At 62.3% G+C, this 20,420-nt stretch overlaps 1 protein-coding gene across 1 annotated transcript in view; it reads right to left on the bottom strand.

Annotated features, from left to right (window-relative positions):
* Positions 1-7,477: 7,477 nt before the first annotated feature.
* The window catches only part of KLHL25 (kelch like family member 25), a 33,516-nt gene continuing 20,573 nt past the window's right edge, over positions 7,478-20,420 (bottom strand). Inside the window, exons 2-3 of the mRNA XM_046009543.1 lie at positions 16,022-17,825; positions 7,478-9,222 (exon numbers count right to left, since the gene is read on the bottom strand). Coding sequence (XP_045865499.1) covers positions 16,045-17,814 — 1,770 coding nt within the window. The 5' untranslated portion in view covers positions 17,815-17,825 and the 3' untranslated portion in view covers positions 7,478-9,222; positions 16,022-16,044. The remainder of the gene's footprint in view (positions 9,223-16,021; positions 17,826-20,420) is intronic.

Here is a 20,420-nt window from a genome sequence, read left to right as displayed (position 1 = left end):
TCACGACCCCGAGATCAAGAGTCTCATACTGCACTGACTGAGCCAGCCACGGGCCGCCCCCACCCCCCGCCAAGAATGATTTTGAACACTCACCGACTTCTTGCATTTCTTTAAAGGTTGTACTTTTTTTTTTTTTTTAGATTTTATTTATTATTTATTTGACAGACAGAGATCTCAAGTAGGCAGAGAGGCAGGCAGAGAGAGAGGAGGAAGCAGGCTCCCTGCTGAGCAGAGAGCCCGATGCGGGGCTCGATCCCAGGACCCTGGGACCATGACCTGAGCCGAAGGCAGAGGCTTAACCCACTGAGCCACCCAGGCGCCCCTAAAGGTTGTACTTTTAAGTCATCTCTGCACCCAACGTGGGGCTCAAACTCACAACCCTGAGATCAAGAGTTATGTGCCCCTCTGACTGAGGCGGCCAGGAGCCCCCAACCGCTTGCATTTTTAAACTGATCTCTAAAATGGTATCACAAACTTAATAGGTATGACGTATAGGATTTGGGACATACTATTTACAGGCCGTACATAGATTCAGGGATGAAGATTTAAGTTGTTCAATGTACAGAAAACGTCTACCGGAACCCAGTCAACCAAGCCAGCCCTTGTCGGCAAACCCACCAATCTAGAATTCATTTCCATCAGGAAAACAAAAACAAAAACAAACGATTTTGTTTTTAAAATTTAAATAAAATTGTCAAGCCGGGGACAACTCTTGTTTTTGAATTATGATTCAAGCTATGAGTTGGACAGAGAGGTAGGCAGGGAGGTACGTAGGATGGATGGACGGATGGACAGGTGGACACACAGATGCGGGGCCCTGACGTGTCAGTGGGATTCCGCGTTGGTGACCTTATGCTTTGCTCTCAACCTCTCCCTCACTGCCACCTGTCATAGCACATCCCTTTGGCCGCCCGGAAGTTTCTACGCTGTTGGCGGTATGACAGAATGGATCTCAAGACGGGACAGGGGTCTCTCTTGTGCCGTGCAGGGGCGACCCATGACGGAGGGTGGGAAGGGAGGGCCAGCAAGGTGGCGTCCCGGGGAGAGAGCAGATGCACGGGGGCCCAGTGACCGTCCCAGCCCGCGGCCACTGCGTGGCCTCCCCCGGGGCTGGAGTCAGTGCAGGGGGCCACTTGCTCCCAGGGAAGATTTGCGTCCTTTCTCCATCACCGCCAGGCTGCAGGGACAAAAACCCCTCCTCGGTGGCCTGCCCTGACCTCGGCTCAGACAGGCCTGGAGAGCGCTGCTCACACCCAGGGACGGCCTCGCTCTCCTGGGGGAAGACCTACCCTGACCCCGACCGCCAGCCCCTCGATGTTTGGCGTGCCCCGTGCCAAGCGGTGTCAGAGCAGAACACACCTCTTCCAGCCACAGACCCAGGCCGGGACCTGGAGGGGGCCATCCCTGCCAGCAGCTCAGGAATCACTCTTCCTGGAGGCAGTGAGCTGCCGAGGGAGGTAAGTCCGAAAATCAGGAAGCCCAAGCAAGTCTCTCCAGACTGCACTTTCCGATTGGAGGCCAAGGTCCTGTGACGTGCTTATGACTTCCGCAGGGGGCTCGTGAACTGGACCTCCGGGGCAGGGAGGGGGTAGCGAGGGGCACGGAGGAGAGAAATCTAGCCTCAGTGCTGGAATGGGCCGTGGGCCCTGGGTTTCCCGGCAGCCGGGGCTAAAAGGGAAATGCGTCTTTCTAATGGGGTTTCCGGTGACCCTCCAGGAACTCTGACGGGCTTTGTCTTTCCGAGCTGATTTTTCTTCAACAGGCACGCGTTACTCCGCTGCAACCGTATGAGCAGAGGAAATGACCATTGTGCAAAGAAGCCGAGCTACCTCTTTCTCTACCGGATTCAGTTTAAACCTGACAGCAGCCAATATGATCTGCCCCTACCCCTCTTTCCTTGCAAATGAGGAGTTGAGCTACAGAAGCCCCCCTACAGGGAGCCCTCCACCCCTGCCGGGGTTGGGGTTCGAGAAGGGCTGGAATCCGGGCCCCAGCTGGCCTGACCCCCCCACCCCCACCCCATGCATCGGCACCACCGTGCCCTGGGCAGGCGGCAGCCTCAGCTCGTGGGGACGCGATGTGCTGTCCAAGGCCCACCCTGGCCCGACCTGCCCCTGAGCATGGCTCAGACCCCCGGGTAGGGACGGTGCTGGCCCCCAGGAAGCCACAGTGCGGGTCACGCCCCTGCCCAGCATGGTGAGCAGAGCTGGAGCCCGAGCAGGTCCCCACCGCAGGGGCCTCATAGCCCAACACAGCAGCTTGGGCTTGGGGGTATCGTCTCACCGCTCATGCTAAAATCTCACTTCTTGGGTGCCTGGGGGGCTCAGTCGGTTGACCTGAGTTTTGGCTCAGGTCATGATCTTGGAGTTCTGGGATTAAGCCCCTCACTGGGCTCCGTGCTGAGGCCGGAGTCTGCTTCTCCCTCTTCCTCTGCTCCTCCCCCTGCTCTCTCTCTCTCTTGAATTAAAACAAGGTGGCGGGGCGGGGGGGAACAAACCTCATTTCTTTCCCTGAGAAGCGGGTAGGTGGAGAGCAGGGAGACCGGGCCTAGTGTCCCTTGTGTGTGACAAGGCCAGGCAGAAGCTCAGAGATGCGACACAGAGCACCAGGGTCCACTCTGCAAAGCGGAAGTTCTCCCGCAGTGGAAGGGAGCTCGGGCAGGGCAGGAAATCTCAGCGTGTGTTTTGTTCTCCGAGCTGCCAGTCGCCTGGGGCTCTGCGGTCATCCCAGGAGACGGGGTAGCAGAGTGCCTCCGTTGAGGCCCAGGGCACTTGGGAGGCCATTGCCGGTGTTCACGGGGCAGCAGAGAGGGCAGATGGGAGCATGTGGGACCTCGGCACCTATTGCGGGGACGGCGGCCACCAACACGGAGCCCGGTGCTTGGCATGAAGTTGGTGCTCCAGAAATTAGAGGAAGTAATTGCCCGGGAACACAGTCCAGTCCGACCCAATTCGACCCAATGAACCAGTTACGGAGTCTCCTCCTGCAGGGGACCGCCATCCCGAGGCCTACAGACAGCCTTTGTGATGAACCCCATGAGGGGATGACCAGCCTTCCCGACAGAAGGGAGATCCGAAAGGTCTGGGGTTTGCCCGTGACACGCTGCTGGTGGGGAGTGGGCCCCGCCTGGGAGGGGAAGCTGGCCCCTGCTCACTCCCCTGGGGCACACCTCCAGCTCAGCACCCTGCCCGACCCCATCACAAGGCCCCTGGGCTCCGGGCGCCAGCAGAGGGGACGCGGGTGGGGCAAGCCCCCTGTCCTGGTCAGCATGACATTCTCCTGCTTCCCGGGAACCACTTGGTCCCAGGCAAACCGGGATGCCTGGTCCCCAGGCTCTCTTAACCAACCCCCCAGGGCTCCCCGGGGGAACGTGCGCCTGGCTCCTCCCTTGGCGCGGAGGCTCTCCGTCCCTCGCAGGCGGTTCACCACTGTTGCGCTCCACTCAGCTTCCCTCTGAAGGCCACCCTGGCTTCTGCGGGCCAGAGCCCCAGGCCTACACGGGAAACAACACATGTTCTCCAGCAGAGAGGGCACAGGTGCCTGGCTGGGCCCAGGGGCCAAGGATGCTGCCTGACGGCTGGGTGCTCGGGACTTCCCAAGGGCCCGTGACCTCAAAACCCACTTTGGCGTGTAACGTGGCTCAAGGCATTGACCCAAGAAGGAAAACAGCAGGAACTAGGACGTTCTTGGAGATGGCCGGGAAGGCACGGATGGGCGTGGGCCCGCCGCTTCGGCCCGGGGCAGCTGGCCAGAGCTGCGGTCTCGGCACCAGGAAGGCTGGCCGGGAGCCACCAAGGAGAACTACACAGCGATGATGTTTGCCAGGCGTTTCCTGAGAGCCAGGCCTGCTCAGCACCTCGCGCATCAGACACTCGTGAGTCCTTAACTTGTCCAGTTCTCCTAGGGACCCGCTGACACGGCCACACTCACCGTGTGTCCCCTTTACACACGTGGCCGATGAAGCTCCGTGCTGAAGCACGGAGACCCGAGGGACCTGGCGTCAGACGGACGGGCAGCTGGAGCGGTGAGCAGTGACCGGGTGTGCACCAGCCTTCTCTCCTCTGCCCACGGATTCTACACCCATTTCTCACAAAGGTAGCCCGAAGTCCCGGCTTGGGCGGGCACCTGGCAGCCAGGTGCGTGACTACAGGAGGATGAGGCAGAACAATGCCACCCACTCCTCTGTACCTGTCGGGGTGCGGGGGGGCAGGACTCGCAGCCCTAGTGTCCCCGTTGTCTGGATCCGGGAACTGGGATCCTGGCCTCTGGGGTCGTGCATCACAAATGTGTCCCCGGCGTTCAGGGCTCTGCCAGGCTCCGGCAGCTCTTCTCTGACCCCGGGCCCCTGGCCGGCCTCCTGTCACCAGGGGGGAGGAGGTTGGAAATGAACCCCAGGAGCAGCTCCGCGGTCATCTGGGGGGGCTTTGCTGGGCCTCCGCTGGGGAAGACTCCGTGGGTGAGCGTGGCTCTCAGAGGCCTGGCCGGAGTGGCTGGCATCGGGCACCTGAACCTGTGTGTGGCTGGTGCCCCGGAGTCGTGTGACCCAGGCTGGGGGGCCGGACGGCAACCCCCCTGCCACTGAGTCTGGACCACGAGCTTCCCCAGGGGAGCGCGTGTTCCCATGTGCATGTCCGCGTCCACACTTTCCCTCTAAGGACGCGAGTCAGGTTGGGTTAAGGGGCCCAGCCTGCTCCGCGATGACCTCATCTTCACTGATTACACCTGCAAAGGGCCCATTTCCCAAAAGGCCACATTCTGAGGCACAGGGGATTGGTCAGGATTCCAACGTAAGAGGTGGGGACACAGTTCCGTATAACCCATCAAACATTTTAGAAACCAAATCTGTAACGCCAGGTCCATGCTTCTCTTTCACCACCGTGATCTGGTGGCCAGTCTGAGAATGACTGTAATTTGGACACGATCGTGAGATCATGATGTTCCAAGATACTGACGACTGTAACGTGGGGAGAACATCCAGTCGGTCACGGAGACTGACCACACCGGGGAGGCGGCTGGCTCTGTTCCCAGTTGAAGAAAATGCTCCGGGTTAGAGGTTCTTGAAAATGAGGGTGGAATTCTTTCCTACTGAAGGGCACAGGCCCCTAAAATCGATCCCAAATCCCAGGGGATTCTGAGATTTGGGATCCCAAGCCCAGATCCAGGCCTAAGGTGCAACAAAGCAGGAGAGAGCCCAGGACAGCCGTGCGTCCCTGCTGGAAATGGACCCCAACCACACCTGCCTCTGGACGGGGCCCGATGCTGGCAGGGGCTGCGAGCCCGGAGGCCGGGAGGTCAGGTGTGGCCCGTTCTGGCACCGCAGCCGGAGGGGCACAAAGGAGGGGGAGGCGGGCCACCTCTGAGTTGGGAAGAATGCTCCCCCCTCGCACAGGCGAGAGGCTGTTGGAACGACTGTGGCTGGGACGATGCAGTTCATTTCTTACGGCACAAAATACCCACCTACAGATGACCCAGAAGATCCAAAGGCTCTTTCTGAGCCCCTCATTAAAGACGATTAATTGCCGCTTACAAGACTCCTTCTCGCCTCACCAGGATTTATATAGCCTTGGGTGCTGAGCAGGGATGGTGGCCACAGGCCACTGGGGTCGATGATCTGGGCTGGCCCCTCACTGGCTCCTGCACCCAGGAAGGGCCTTTGGACACAGGCAGACCTGGCTAAGGAGAAGTGAGGAGGGACAACCAGACACCCTTCCCGGCCTTGGGAAATGCAGCCCCCTAGGTAGGCTCATAGGGTGCTGAAGGCTCTACGTGGCCCGACCACGGGGAGCTATAACCCGTGGGAGCTCTGTGGGCCAGCTTGGGACAAGGTTCCCAGGATTTCTTACCCCACCGCTGCTGGGGCTCCCTTCCCAAAGTCCCATCCCAGACACGGTCTGGCACCAGGGCGGGTCCATGGAACGTGGAATTGGGTGTGCTGGCCAGTGACTGGGTGCACACCCCAACCCCAGCACCGGGATGGTGGCGGCCCTTCTCTGGGTGTGCAGTGTGGCGTTTAGCGCTCCCCAGAACCTGACCTCACTTCCTCGTTTACCCTGCCGCCCCCAAATCAGACGCACACAGGGGAGCGCTGACCTGGCCCCTGACTCCTTCTGGCCACTGTGGCCTCCTGCCTCCCGCCACCAGTGTGAGCCCTTGCGGGGGGCAAGGGAGGCTTTAACCTCTAGGCCTGTTTCCTCACCAGCAGGACGACGAGAATGCCCGGCTCCTGGGGTCACGGTGCAGACCACAGGGGCAAGCAGGCAAAGCGCTGGTGAGCGGCAGTGCAGGCGGGCCTCCCCTACGCAGGCACACACAGGGCCAGGCTCTCAGAGGCCGGAGGCTCTCTGCGTGCCCCACTTGACGAGCCCCAGAGGAGCAAGCCAGTGCGGACAGGTTCCTTTCAACCCCAGGACAGACGGGCAGGGGCAGAGGCTGCTCCCTGTCCTTTGGTACCCACCTCCCCTGTAGTCAGTGACTGTCTGGAGTTGTGGCTGGCATGTCCAGCCTCACACGGGAAGTGTGCACAAGTTACGTGTGCAAGTTTGGGGGCACACCCTTTAAGAGGTTTGCTGGTCCTGTCCTCTCCCCTTCCCAATGGCTGGAATGCAGATGAGATGGCAGGAACAGGGTGGCCACATTGGGCCAGGAGATGAAGCCTTGCATGGAAGCTGCCAGGATAAGATAGGAGGCTGGGGCCGGATCCCACGGAGCGACTCCGGCCTGGGCTCTTACAGTCACACCGAGGCTGCATAATGAGAAATACTCTGCTTACCACCTGCGCCGTTGTCTACTGCAGCCTAACAGGAGGCCATGCCCACTTCTGGTGGCCAGCGTCCAGGCGCCTGTGAGGAGGGCGTGCTTGCTGGTCATTCCCAGGACCAGGGCGGGGGCGGGCAGCATGAGGGGCTGTGCCTGGGGGTTTGTGGAGGGCTGGGGAGGGCGTCTGCTTGGAGCTTCTTAGCGCAGCACACTTTATCATACGTACCAGATCGACTCCCACGTTCAAGGCCAGTTTGGGTTCTGGCTGCCCGCCCCGAGGGGTGCCCAGAGCCCACGCTCCCGAACTGGGAATTACACCGGCTGTGGAGGGCGTGAAGAGACAGCAGGGGACACGAGCGTCAGAGGCCCCTGGGGGCAACTGCGCCGCCTCCCCCTGCTCACCCAAACAAGTGCCGGCGGGGCTCCTGCACAGACAAGCCCATTTCACTTGAGTTCCCCCGCACCGGCTTTTTCAGGAAAGCAATCTGGATTCTACGAGGGTCAAGGGCCAATTCGAAGGCTTCACAGCTGGGACAGTCTGAGGAAAGGAAGCCATCTCCTCTGGGCGCCAGGGGTCCTGGGGGAGGCAGCCTCCCCGCCCCCCAACTCATCTGCAGGGCAGACGCCGGGGGCAGACTTACAGCCCCGACGGTGGGGTGAAAGCCAAGGGTGCCGGTGCCTTCTGTCCCAACACGGGTCCCAGCCCCCAGGGAAGCACAGGTTTTCTCAGCTTTTTATTAAGTTAGAAACAGAAGGAACACAACTCTTGGGGGAAGCACCACCACGAGGGGCGTGGTGCTGCGTGACAAGTGTGCTTGTCCCACCTCAGCCTTCCAGAAGCCGGGCCTCCAGGCGACAGCCTCCTCCACCCCCAGACGCCCCCGCTGCGACCTCTCCCGGGTCCAGCACCCTGGGCTTTGCGCGGCTGAGGCTGTGCACTGGACCGGCGGAGGCCAGCCTCTGGGCCCGCAGCGTCTGTGGCCCCGACGGGCCTGGAGATCACTCTCTGCTTCCAGCTCTTCCCAAGCGGCAGCCGATGGGCCGTGGCCAGTGCTCACGAGCGGGTGAAGCCACCACCGAGAGCCACCCCCAAGGGTCGCCCACAGGGCCAGCGGCAGCACGGGGTTCCTGCGAGGCGGCAGGGCAGGGTCCCAGACGGCGGCTTGTTGGTGACGTGGCCCCGTCCACAGCGCAGCTCGCTTGGGAGCCCAGTCCCGACCCAGCCGAGCAGCACCGAGAAAAACGGCAGGCAGCTGGCAGGTTTGGCCCAGGCCCCATCCCACGCCCCTGCCCCAACAGCGATGCCCAGGGGTGGCAAGGGCTGGGCTGCAAACCTTACTACTAGGGGCGGGCTGCCCCTCCGGAACCCCAGATACTGGGGATACACGGACGAGGGACCCACTGACTTGAGACGTGGAGAAAATGACCGAAGACCTGGCAGTTCTCCTGGGGACCATTCTTGCTTTTGGGGCCCAGTGAGCAAATAGGCCAGCTGGAAGGCCCAGATGCCAGAGGACAGCTGGTGCTGGCTGGAGGCCCGGGGTCACAGGCCCTGCTGCTATCCTCTGGGCCTGGAGGGATCTGGGTGCCCTGGAGTAACCCTGGGGGGGCCGTCTCCTATATGCTCCCAGGCCTGGGGGCCCAGCCACATCCCGAGGGCCAGCACGGTCCTGTCAGGAGATGGGGTCACTGCCACCTCTTGGGGTTGGCTCTGAGGAGATGGGCAGCCGCCAAGTCCGGTGACAGGGCCCGAGTGTCTCTGCACCAGGGCAAGGCTGGCCTGACTTGGGGGAGGGGCCCAAGACAGCTTCCTCTTTAACCCTGGGGGTCTTGGTGTCGTTCACTAATGAAGTCTCGTGGGCACCACCGAGGTCACCTGATGGGTTTCTGCCCATGACACATGTGTCCTCGATTTCCTCCTGGGCCACCTGTGTTCTCAGTCCAGGTGGACCCCGTCTCCCCGAGGTGCGGGACACCCTCTGACGTTACAACGATAACAGGGAGGTGGCGAGGCCAAGGCTGCGCTGTGGGCGCTGCGTGAAGGCCTCCCAGTGCCGCCCATCCCAACACACCCGGGGCTCCCCCCAGCCCAGCCTCCCGCGCCCCTGAACAGGACTTGCTGAGACCGGCGACCTCAACGCTCTGCACACATGGCTTGTCCCCGAGGCCGAGGGAGTCCTGGGGTCGGTCGACGTGCCTGCGGAAGGTCCTCTCCCCTACAAACCACTGCAAAGCGGAAAAGGCCTCGGGCAGACACACGGGGCACTCGAGACGGCTTCTCTCCTCCTGTCTGAAGCTCAGGACAGCCCCAGAGACTGCTGCTCCCAGAGCTGGTGGCACCGGCTTCCGGCCACCTCAAGTGCTGCTCCAGGGCCGGGCTGAGCTTCCCACGGTGGCGGACGGGGTGAGGGCCACTCTGGGACATTGAGGGCTGCAGCCGCAGGGGTGGGGAGAGACACGCAGAGTCTGCAGAGGAGACAGAGGGAGGAGAGAGCATGAGTCATGTGCACATGGCTCTGTCCTAACCTGGAACAAAGCGAGAACGGGGAGGCCCCACGTAAGGGGCTGGAAGTGAGGCCCCGGGAGAAGGCCGGGGCGTGAGAATGCAGCTCTTCCGTTTACCAGCGGTGCAGCCCTGGGCAGTTCAGTCTTCTCCCTGGGCCCTGGTGACCTCACCTGGAATGTGGCAACCACCCTCTGTCCCTTCAGCCCCTCAGCTCCATGCCCTGAGCCCCCACAGCCCAGAGGCACCGCGCTCAGCACCGGGGAGACAGGATGGCAAACAGACACCAGCGACCGTATCCCGCTCGTCACTGGGTGGGAGACACCGTACGCCGGTACCAGGAACCGCAGACAGCAATCAAACACTGACAGAGGTGCCATATGTGAAAAACAAAAAAGTAGCACCAGGACTTCTTATTTTGGTGGTGGGTGTGGGTGGGTGGTAATATTTAACCTGAGACCTGAAGGAGGGACAGGAGTTTGCTAGAGGGCGTAACAGCAGTGCAGGCAGAGGGGATGGATGGCACATGCAAAGGCCCGGGGGTGGGAAGCTGATGCGTCTGAAAATCGACAATGAGGCCAGTGAGGTGGAAACAGGGCAGGTGCAGACACGGCCAGAGAGCAGGGAGGCCGGCGCGGACGCCAGCCAGCACGCTGGTCTCCACAGGTATTTACTGTGCCCTGACACGGGTGCTGGGGGCCGACGGTGGTGAAGGAGGGAGCACAGGCCTGTGGTCACGGAGCTCACACTCCAGCCTGGCTTCTCCCTCAGTGCCGCGTCTGCTCTCTCTGAGCCTCCTGTTGTCCTGTGGAAGACCAGGGATGGATCTGAGCCTCCTGGAGAGGACGGAGCAGCCTACCGCACGAGAGAGGTCTCGTGGAGGATGTCCTTGAAGCGTCTGCGATAGCCCACCTGGGCCAGTGTGGTCCATTTTAAAGCCTGACCCACCATGACAGCTCAGCATAGCGCGTGGAGATGTGGCTGTGGACACGTGTCCAGGTCAGGCGGTGACACCCGAGGCTGGAGCTGAAGGAGCAAAGGGCCAGGCCGGCGCAGAGGGGGCCCGGCTGGGTGGGGAGGAGGATGCGCTCGGGACAGCACGGCAGGGACTGCCCACTTGTCCTCCACGGGGAGCCAAACCCCTGGGGTAGGGGCAGCTCTGTAAAAAGAGGTCTGTAAAAAGAGCGCTCCCAGAGAGCTCCGGGCACCCGGCTCGTCCGCACACCCATTCAGCGCCGGACAGCACACTTACTCTGGCCAGCACTGGAAGCGCCGTGGGATCAGGGGTGGCCCTAACCAAGGAGACACGTGTGTGCCAGGGGACACAGAGGATGTCCTTTCAGCATGCTGAACTGCCTGGAGGGGTCTCCTGGGGGCTCCGGAGAGGCACAGGGAAGCAGGCCCTGGGGACAGGCAGACGGAGCATTCGGGAAACCTGCGCGTCCGCCAAGAGGCCAAGAGGCAAGACCGAGCCTCCGCATCTGCGTCCGCTGGACAAGATCTCTGCACGTAAGGGGCTTGGAGCTACCTGCAGGTCCGCACGTACTCAGGGAACACTTAAAAATTCACGCCGGCACTGGAACCTGCGGGACTTTCTTCCTCCAGGTGGAGTATGCCCCTTGCTCCATCACCGCCAAGGCTTCCGGAAGGTTGGCTTGAACACGGCAGGTAGTCCGCAGGGGGTCAGCAGCCCTCAGAGGTCAGACAGGAGAGCCACTTTTTCCTCGGGGTGGGGGCTGGTGAAGGCCCCTCACAAGTGAGACGCTCGGTCACACAGCCTCTAACATCCCGACACGCTCCAAGGTGGCCAACCCACACCTCCGGGGCCCGTCTCTGCTCCGCACCCTCACACCGCACTAGGCAGACAAGGGATTCCCCCCGAAGCGAGGCCCCACTGCTTCCCCAAGCCAAACCTCAAATCCCCCCATGGCAGGGGTGAGGGGCCGTGGGACCCTGAGCGGGGAGTAGCCCCTCTGGGCTGGCCCGGGTCGCTGAAGAGGAGACAGCACCCAGACGCACTCTTACGGCGGAGGAACTGGGGAGCCCACCACCTGGATCCTGAAGCCCCTCCCAGCTCGCACAGCCACCCTCGGGCTCGGCCACAGCTGCTCCGGTCTGGGCCACCCCACCTTGGGGCAGATGCTTCTCCGAGGCCTAGCCCCCCAGTCTGTCCAGTGGGACATGCCTTTACCTTGCAGAGTGGCGTGGCGTCTGCCGTCACCCCCACTGCCTGCGCACGGCTGGCCCTGGGAAACCCCTTACAGCTCTCACGGTCCTGTGGGTCACGGGTGAGGGGTCTGCCCCACAGGACTGCAGCGAGGGAAGGCGGCCGGCATCCTGATCCAAGGCCTGGCACACAGCCAACCCCAGTGAACCCCGCCAAGCACGGGACGGTGAGTGTATGGACGGATGGACGGAGCTGGGGTGCTTCAAGAGGCCTCAACTCCCGCGCAGGCACCTTTCTCATGACACCAGCCCCATCTGTGTGGATCTGGGCTCTGGGATTTCCTCTCAGTGGCAATTTCTTTTAAGGCAGGATAGAATGTGCTAAGTCGCCCCTCCAGTGACAGGGACTGGGCCCCTCGCAGGGCCCCATGGGGGAATGACAGGCTCAGCCTTTCCCAGAGCTGGGATTGGAGGCCCCTCCGCCCCCACACCCCAAGTGGCTGGTCCCAACAATGACCGTGGAGAGACGAGCTCCTGGTGGCCTGGACGCTTGCCCGGCATGCTGGGTGGGGGTCGGGGAGGAAAGACGGGGGCGTTGTGCCTTTAAAGGGCTTGATGGGGGAAGGGGGACTCAGTGCGAGAGAGAAAGAAAAAAGAACATTCATGGCTAGTCTACACTTCACAGGTAACCCAGGGTAACCCAGACCCAGCTCCGGGGGCCTCCTAGCGGCCGCTGGCTGCAGTCACCCAGATACGTGGGTCTGGCTACGATTTGGGGGCTGGGACTTGGGGGCTGGCTGGTCCTGGAGCTCCTGCAGGCATTAGGCTTCCGAACAGCCATCAGCCCTACCGCTTGGTGGTCGCCCGTGCCGGTCCCCTGCTCAGTGCCAGGGTGCAAACGGGAAGAGACCCGGTGCCTGGCTCTCCAGGCATGGCGGGGGCTCAAACCCCGCTCCAACCTTCCTGGCCGTTCACCGGATGCCAACAACTGACCCTGTGTGTCAGTGGCCACCATTGCAACAGCAGCACCCGGGACGGCTCGTTCTGAGGGGTCAACAGCATGCCGAGCGTGCTCACCGTAGACGGAGGCACCCACTGGGAGTCAAGGCCGGTGGCCGAGACAGGGGAAGGAGGAGCTGGGCGTGACCGTGGGGACGTCAGCCGGGGGCATGCTGAGGGGCTGCCGAGTGCAGGCGACCTCTGGTTGCTGGTTCCTGAAGTCGGAGTCGTGCAGGCTGGACAGAGGGGTCGGGGACAAAGGGGCATGCCAGGCACAGAGGCAGAAAGGTCCCTGCGGGAGGGACGGGACAGCAGGGACAGGGAAGTGGGCGCGGAGATCCGGGACCCATGCTCTGGCCTCGGCACTGGGCCGGGGGATTCCCAGCTGGCAGTCAGGCTCAGTGGAAAGTGCCACGGTCCACTGCGGGTGCCCACGGCAGGCAGACGGGGAGGCACCCAGCCCGCACATCTCTGCTCTTCTGGTCCTCCATCCCCACGATGGTGCTCGGCCTGGGCTCCTCTTGTGCCTCGTTCTGATGGCACAGCTCAGCAGTCCCCCCGACCACACTACTCCTGAACCAGGCCCCAGCCTCTGCCTCCATCTGCCGTCCCGACTCAGGGCCCCCCTCCAGCCCCAGCCTGCAGCACTGCAGGGGTGGCCGAGCAGCCACACTGGAGGCCTACGGGCCTGCCGCTGCAGCCACACGTCCCGGGGAGAGAAGGGAGGGCCCGCCCCCCCCGGGGGGCATTAGCTTCCTGCCCGTGCCTTGTCACAGGCGCCTCCCCAGAGAGCCCCGCTTACGCCCCGGCCTTTGAAGAGATCTGGAGAACTCCCAGCCGTCCGGGACAGACAAGGCTGAAGGGAAGCAGGGCTGGGCGGAGCGTGGGAACAACCCCGGGTCAACCTGTAGGACGGAACACGGGAGCAGCGGTTCCCAGGTGAATGAGGGAACTGCAGGAAGGGGGCTGCTTGGCTGCAGGGCCTGCGAGGAGGAAGTGGCACGGATACGGGGCAAGAGCTAAAGGACCCTCTGCTGGTGCAGGAGCTCGGGACACCTGTGCCCAGGACACTCACACACTCCTGTGCGGCCACGGCCCGGGGACGGCAGGGCCCAGGCACAGCTTCCCACTGGGATGCAGGACGGGCTCCATCTTGTGCCCTGAGCCGCTCTGCACCTGCTTCCTCCTCCCTGACAGAGGCACCCCCACTACGGACTGGGCCCGACTGAGGGACAAGGCCCCGGCAGCACTCGAACAGGCACCCCCCACGTGCCTGAACAGCCCCTCACTTGACCTATACAAGTATTAGGGGTCACACAATTTCTACTCTCTACTCCAGGTGGCAACGCTGGGCTCAGGGGAGGGTCAAGCAGCCAGTAAGAGCCAGAACCAAAGAGTGATGCGTGCTTGCGTCCCCATCCCTGGGATGTGGGAAACTCCTGGAGAAGCACAGGGCTCACGAGATCGGCTGGCCTGCCCCCACCCCTCCCATGTGGGGTTGAACTGCCGTCCAGGGGCATGGGGAGGGCCGAGCACCAATGGGAGGAGTCCGCAGGCCCCACAGGGGACCACCCCCAAGTGCAGGAACAGGGAGGCCATGAGGAGTTGCCACTATTCTCTTGAAGCCTATGCCCCAGGGGACCAACAACTGGGGCTACTCGGATTTTTCTCCCAAAGAGGGAGAGAGCAGATTAAAACAAAACAGGGCAACCGCAGAATGGGACAAAGCTTTGGCCTTTAGGGGCCCGAAGACCCCAGACATAGGAGGGGACGCAGCCTGGATGGCTTCACGGGCCAGCGCATCCCCATCAGGGCCTCGAGGCCCAGCCCACCTGATCTCCAGGCCGGAGCACGTGCTTGTCGGGAGGGGCAGTCCCAGCAGCCACCACATCAGGGAGGAAATCAGGTTTTCGGCCCAGGCTGGCTCCTGAGGGGGCTTCTGTGACCTGAACTGAAGGGGGCCGAGTCCGGGCCTGGCCTGAGAGCCGGTTTCTCGAACTGCGGCTGTCACCAGCCCTCCCCGGTGGGAAGGCTAGCCTGCCTGGCCTCTTCTCGCGCTGCACGCTGAGCCTGGGATCTCTTGTCCTGTGCCCCTGCTTCTCATGGCCCCTGGGACCGAGGCCTCCCTGCTTCCCACCCACCTTGGGGGCCCCAGAACTCAGTCCTAAGGGCTGGGACACAGAGCCTGGCTTCCCCAGGGCCTGACCAAGGAGGGTGGGACCAGAACACAAACCGTTCCCCGGTGCCTCCAACTCCAGCGCCCCCCCTTTCAGCTCCTACTCCTGAGCTCCCTGCCGGACAGGCTCAGGAGGCCCTAATCCAACCTCGGTTCCGCAGTGGTCCCCGCCCCAGAGGGGCTGCAGGAGAGAACCCCCCCCCCCCCCCGAAGAGGCCTATCTGGACAAGCTGGTCCTTCCCTCCAGCTGACTACATCTGCCCTCAGGTCTTGGGCAAGTCCCTCCTGTGTCTCCCCATCCCTCCATCACTCCAAAGAGCCCCTGACGGTGTCCCTTAGCTCCCTGCATCTCCTGTCACCTTCCCCTTTTGGGTAAGGACCTCACATCATTAACAGCCCCAAGAACAAAGAGCAGGAGCAGCAACTTGGGCAATCCTCTGTCGCAGTTCACCACAATGCCCGCTCGGAGGAAGGCCTGCCCCACAGCTCCAGCACGCCCCCCACCCCTTGAGCGCTCCGGGCCACCGTCCCCGTTTCTCATGGGCCCCTGGGGTGCCGTTTGCATGCTGGATGCACACTGGACTCGCCTGGTCTGCGGCATGGTGTGGGCTTTAGCACTCGTGTCATGAAGAAGCCTGGCCTTTGCCCTTGGCTTCTGGGAGATGATCGGCTGGACCCAATAGACTGTCCTTGTTCAGGGCAGGGGTGCGGTGGGCACCTCCGTGTGACTTAGGGTAGGGGCTTTGGGTCATGCTGTACCAGCTGGCCTGGAGTCGGGAGAGGAACCCCGCAGACAACCCATCGAGCCTCCATGATGGGGCCCTGGGAAGAAGTCTGGACACCAGGGCTTGTGTGAGCATCCCCGGCGGGCTATATTCTGTGTGTCCACTCACCGACGGCGGCACAGTGACACTGTCTGGACTGCACGGGCGGAGGGCTCTGCCCGGTCATCTGCACTTGGCCGACCGTTCCTATAACAGGCCGTGACCGTGACCACAACCGCCTGCAGTGCACTCTGTGAGTCCTTCCCGTGAATGCTCGGGAATGCATCGGAAAGTGATCTGGGGAAGCCCTAACTCGCCGCTGTGTCAGACGTGAGGATGCCCTTGTGTGCGGGCTGCTCCTGGACTTGGCCGGCGGCCCAACCTCCATGTAGTGCTGTCAAAGACCCCCAGGGATTCTGATGTGCAGCCGTGTCTGGGACGCACCACACCCATCAGGTGGTTGTTCCCATTTGACAGAGGCCTTACATGCTCTGCTCAAGGTCAACGGCAAGTAAGGGGCAGAGCCAGACTTTAGCTCCGGATCTGGAACAGGCTCTCAGAGTCACCCAGTCACCTGCTGCCCCATCCCGCCCTCCCTGGGGGACACAGTAACCCTGACCTGGAGTGGGAACAGGCCCCAGGCTGCCAGGGACTCACCTGGCGGGCTCTGCAGGTGCGCCTCACGACGGCAGGTGCTTCCAGGTGCTCACAAAGGCCGTGGGGATGAGCGAGTAGGGCACGGTGGTGATGCAGTTCCACGTGTCCGAAGTGGGGTCATAGCAGTCCAGGGTCTTACACCTCTGGGTCCCGAAGTAGCCCCCTACCACATACAGCTTGTTGCCCGAGGCCAGGGCATGGCACGACATGCGCTTGGCGGTCATGTCCCCGATCCGCGTCCACTGGTTGGTCTCGCAGTCGAAGCGGTAGGCTGAGGCAGCCGTGAACTCCGTGTCACCTCCCATGATGAAGATCTGGCTGCCCAGCACGGCGGCTGCTGTGTACCGCCAAGGCTGGGGGCACTCGGCCTTGATGGTCCACCGGTTCTCCGAGGGGTCATAGCACTGGACCTTGGACACCATGTCTCGGTGGATGCTGGTCCCCCCGAAAACGAAGAGCTTCAGCTTGGCGCTCACCACTGCGGCGTTGCTGACTCCGTCCCTCAACGGGGCCACCATTGTCCACTTGTTAGCCCCGGGGTCATACTTCTCTACCTGCTTCAGGGAGACCGAAGGGGAGGCGGGGAAGACGCCTGCCAGGGAAGTGTGTCCCCCGACCACGTAGAGGCAGTTCTCCAGCTCTGCTGAGCCGTGACCAAAGCGGGCGATCAGCATGGGTGCTGCCTTGGACCACTCCTCGTGGACAGTGTCGTACACCCACACGTCCTTAGAGACCCCGTTCTCGGAGCCCCGGCCCCCAGTCACGTAGACCTTGCAGCCGATGGCTGAGGCGCTGAACTCCTTCCGGGGGCTGGGCAGGTCGGCCTTGGGGATGATCTCCTTGGCCTTGTGGTCCACCTGGTAGATCTTGTCGCACATGAAGGTCTGGCCCCCCAGGATCAGCAGCGTGTGGCCCGCCTTGCGCGGCCGGGCGCAGAGGCTGGTGACCACCCCGTCGTTCTGCAGGATCTTGGTCTTGCAACGGAGCGCCTCGTCTATGATGAGCCTGGTGCGCTCGTCGGCCATGAGGAGGGCCTCGCCGGAGACGGCCTCCTTCAGGCAGTCCGCAGGCAGCAGGGCCAGCCGCACGCTCCGGAGGAGCTCGGGCAGGTGGGCCTGCCTCTGCTCCAGGTCGTGCTTCACCCACTGGAGGATGGCCTCGAAGACCACGCGCTCATCCTCTGTCTCCAGCTCGTCGCTGGAGATGAGGTCCAGCAGGGTGTCCTTGGACAGGCTGTTGAAGTCCTCGCTCTGCCGCACGGTCTCGAAGTGCACCAGGCACATGCGCCAGGAGAACTCGTACAGCCGGCGGCACTGGTGTGCGTCCGAGAGCAGCATCATGCCCAGGCAGTTGGAGGGGAACAGGTTCTTCTCCAGGAACTCGGCGGCGGCGTCGCGCACGTCGTGGAACTGCAGCATGTCGCCGGCCTCCAGCAGCGACTCGGCGTTCTCCTCGTTGATGACGATGCGGGACGAGTAGGCGAAGTCCAGCAGCAGCTCCAGCACCTCGGGGTGCAGGTTGTCCTGGAAGTTGACCGTGTCGTCCCGGCTCTCCCGCAGGCCGTGGCTGAACATGGCCTCGAAGTAGCGGCTGGACGCGGCCAGCACGGCGCGGTGGCAGGGGAAGGCGCGGTCGCCGGCCCAGAGCGTGACATCCGTGAACATGCAGTGCTTGCGCAGCGTGTTGAGGTGGGCCAGCACGCAGTCGGGGTGGGAGGCTTTGTGGAAGAGGGTGATGTTCATGGAGCCCGTGCTGCTCCGCGACTTCCGGGTCTCGTGCACGCTGACCGACATGCTGAGCCGACCTGCTGGGGCACAAGGCCACAGGTGAGAAGGGCCAGGCCCCGGCTCCCAGCACAGACCGCCCGGGGAGCTCACCCTCCAGCCCCAGCCCTCCTCGCTCGGCTCTGTCCCTCCCCTCAGCCAGCGCTGGTGTGGGGGGTAGCGGCTGGTGTCTACCTCTCCCTTCAGAAACTGATCTTTTGGGTTTCAGACCAGCTTTGGAACCAAACGTCTTTGGCCTGGAAATGAACCACCTCAGGGTGAGTCTGAGCTGCAGCTGCCTCCCATGGTCAAGGGAATAGGGATTTGGTGGCCTTGGGCCATTCAGCAGACTTCAGGTCAGAGCAGGGCTAAGTAGCATGGGCCCTGGGCCATATCCCATTCTCCAGCTGTCCTCTGGGGACACGGCTCAGCTGGGGGAGCCAGGGCTCCGAGAAGCAAGGTGGCTGCCCCACAGTGCTGGAGCCACGCATCCCACATGGGCTGTCCAGTTCCAATCCCAATTTCCACTCTCCATGGGCCCAAGGAGAGGGATTCCATCCGGGTTTTCTGTGGCAGGCTGGACACACCATGAGCCCAAGGAGCCACAGACCCCGGGCAGAGTCTTATGCCCTCCCCCGAGCCCCCAGAGGAGCCTGTCCTGAGCTGGGCTCCCGGCAGCACTGGCTGAAGTCCCTCATCTCTCTTGCCCTTGGAAAATTCCCAAGAGCTGCCTCTACAGCCCAAGGGCTCAGTGGAGACATGTTCTCCAGATCCAGGGTCCTCCACCTCCTGACCCAGCAAGGGTTGGGAGGAGAGGTGGCTGACCAGTGAGTGGCTTCTCCTACAAGACACCTGCTCGATTCTGAGGTCCCCAACAAGAGCGCCCTGGTGACAATAAGACACGCAGACTAGGAAAGCTGTCCAGATCTGCCTCAGCTGAAGTCTCTGGAAAACCCGGAACGAAAGGAGCCTCCTTAGTCCTCACAGGCAACTCCAAGGATCTTGGGCCACAGCGAGCACCTCACCTGCCCCCGACCGCCATGCCCTCCAATGCCAGGCCAGGATTTGGGGCTCAGGGGGCTGCTCCACATTAGCATCCTGACCCCCGCAAAGCTTGTGTTACGTTCTTCCTGCTGGTAATGAGGCCCCCTCAAAAAAACCCAAACCTCTTCTTTTTCCTTTTTAATTTTCAAAAGTATATAACCCCCAACCCCCACTCGAAGTCAATTTTCTGCTTAAGTAATAATCTGGTAAAGGAAGGAAGCGATTTCATGCTTCGCTGAGACTGTAAATTAGCATCCAAGAGCTCTCTGTCTCTCTCATTCACTCCTCCCCCAGCAAAGAACCAGAGAAACCACAACCTGACGGGATGAGCTGCCTGGGCAAGGCCCCTGCTCCCGGGCCCAGGCAGGAAACGGGCAGAGGCTGGGGCTGGCGCTGCGGTTCCCAGCCCCCAAGCTCCAGGCAAGTGACCTGCCAGGGATACTGCTGTGCACGCAGCCACTGCAGGCCACCAGGCTCATAGTTACGAGGTTAGCCCCGGGGTGGGAGATGCAGCTGGCACGAGGGTAAGAGAGTTGGGCCCAGGTCCAGGCTGGACCGGAGGGTCCCTGTTCAGCCACTGCCCTCTCTCCCGAACCCCCATTTTCTCTTTTGTGAAACAAAGTCCCTGCTGGGACCTCAGAGTTACTCAGTTGTTGGCAGTTTTTTCCAGAACATGACCTCTGAGCCTGGCCCTGGGACTGGGAGGCCTGGAGATCGAGAAGCTCCAGTGGTCTGGCCCCCAGAGGCTTTACTGGCAGCTCCGTACTTGGCCCAGATCCGAATTTCAGACACTGCAACACGTTTCCCCGGATCTTGCTCCCGGACGCTTTCCAAAATGCAGTCATTCATCAAGTGACTCCATCCACCCCGTCCCCACTGTGCCTGGGCGGAAGAGAAGCTATGGCCTTTGACCTGTGCACCAAGCTGGGGGGATCCTCCAAGGACTCCGATTCAGGGAATCAGGTGGAGACTCCTTATGGGGGGGCTAAGTGCAGGGCAAACCAGGACTCAAAGAATGAGAGCGTGTCCAAAAGCAGGGCAAACCCGAGTGGAGCAGCCACGTTTGCCCCGAGAAGGAGGTCAAGTGGCAAGCTCTCCAAGGCCAATGCTGACTGAGCAGCCCAGGGCTCCAGAGCTGACTGACGTCTTGCTCAGCACCAACAGGCCTGCCCACTGACGCAAATCCTCTGCACAGGCGGAGAGCCAGACCTGGGTGCACACACCCAAGCAGGTTCCCACCCCCAGAGAGCGGCCTGTCTGGGCACCTCCGTGCCGAGGGCAGAGGCACCTGCCTGGCTGTGGCCCCGGGTTGTCCCACCTTCTATTGGGCTGTGCCTGTTCCGAGCCAATCTTGCGGTGACAGCAGCCACCAGGCATGCACTGACTTGCCCCAGACCTTGGGGTGAGGTGATCGCACCCCAGAAGCATCACGATTCCAGGAGGCGGAGGGTCTCACTACCCCAGTTCACAGATGAGGACGCTGAGGCCCGGACACGGGAAGGGAATCACAGGAGCTGCAAGTCTCCGGCTGGGCCCACAGGTCCCCAGGGCTGTGCTTCAGCTCCGGGCTCGCCGGCACGGGAGGACAGGCT

The sequence above is a fragment of the Meles meles genome, chromosome 6 (genome assembly GCF_922984935.1).
Source record: "Meles meles chromosome 6, mMelMel3.1 paternal haplotype, whole genome shotgun sequence".
Classification (NCBI taxonomy): Eukaryota; Metazoa; Chordata; class Mammalia; order Carnivora; family Mustelidae; genus Meles; species Meles meles.
Note: the sequence above shows the minus strand (reverse complement) of the source record. Positions and strands in the feature narration are given on the sequence as shown.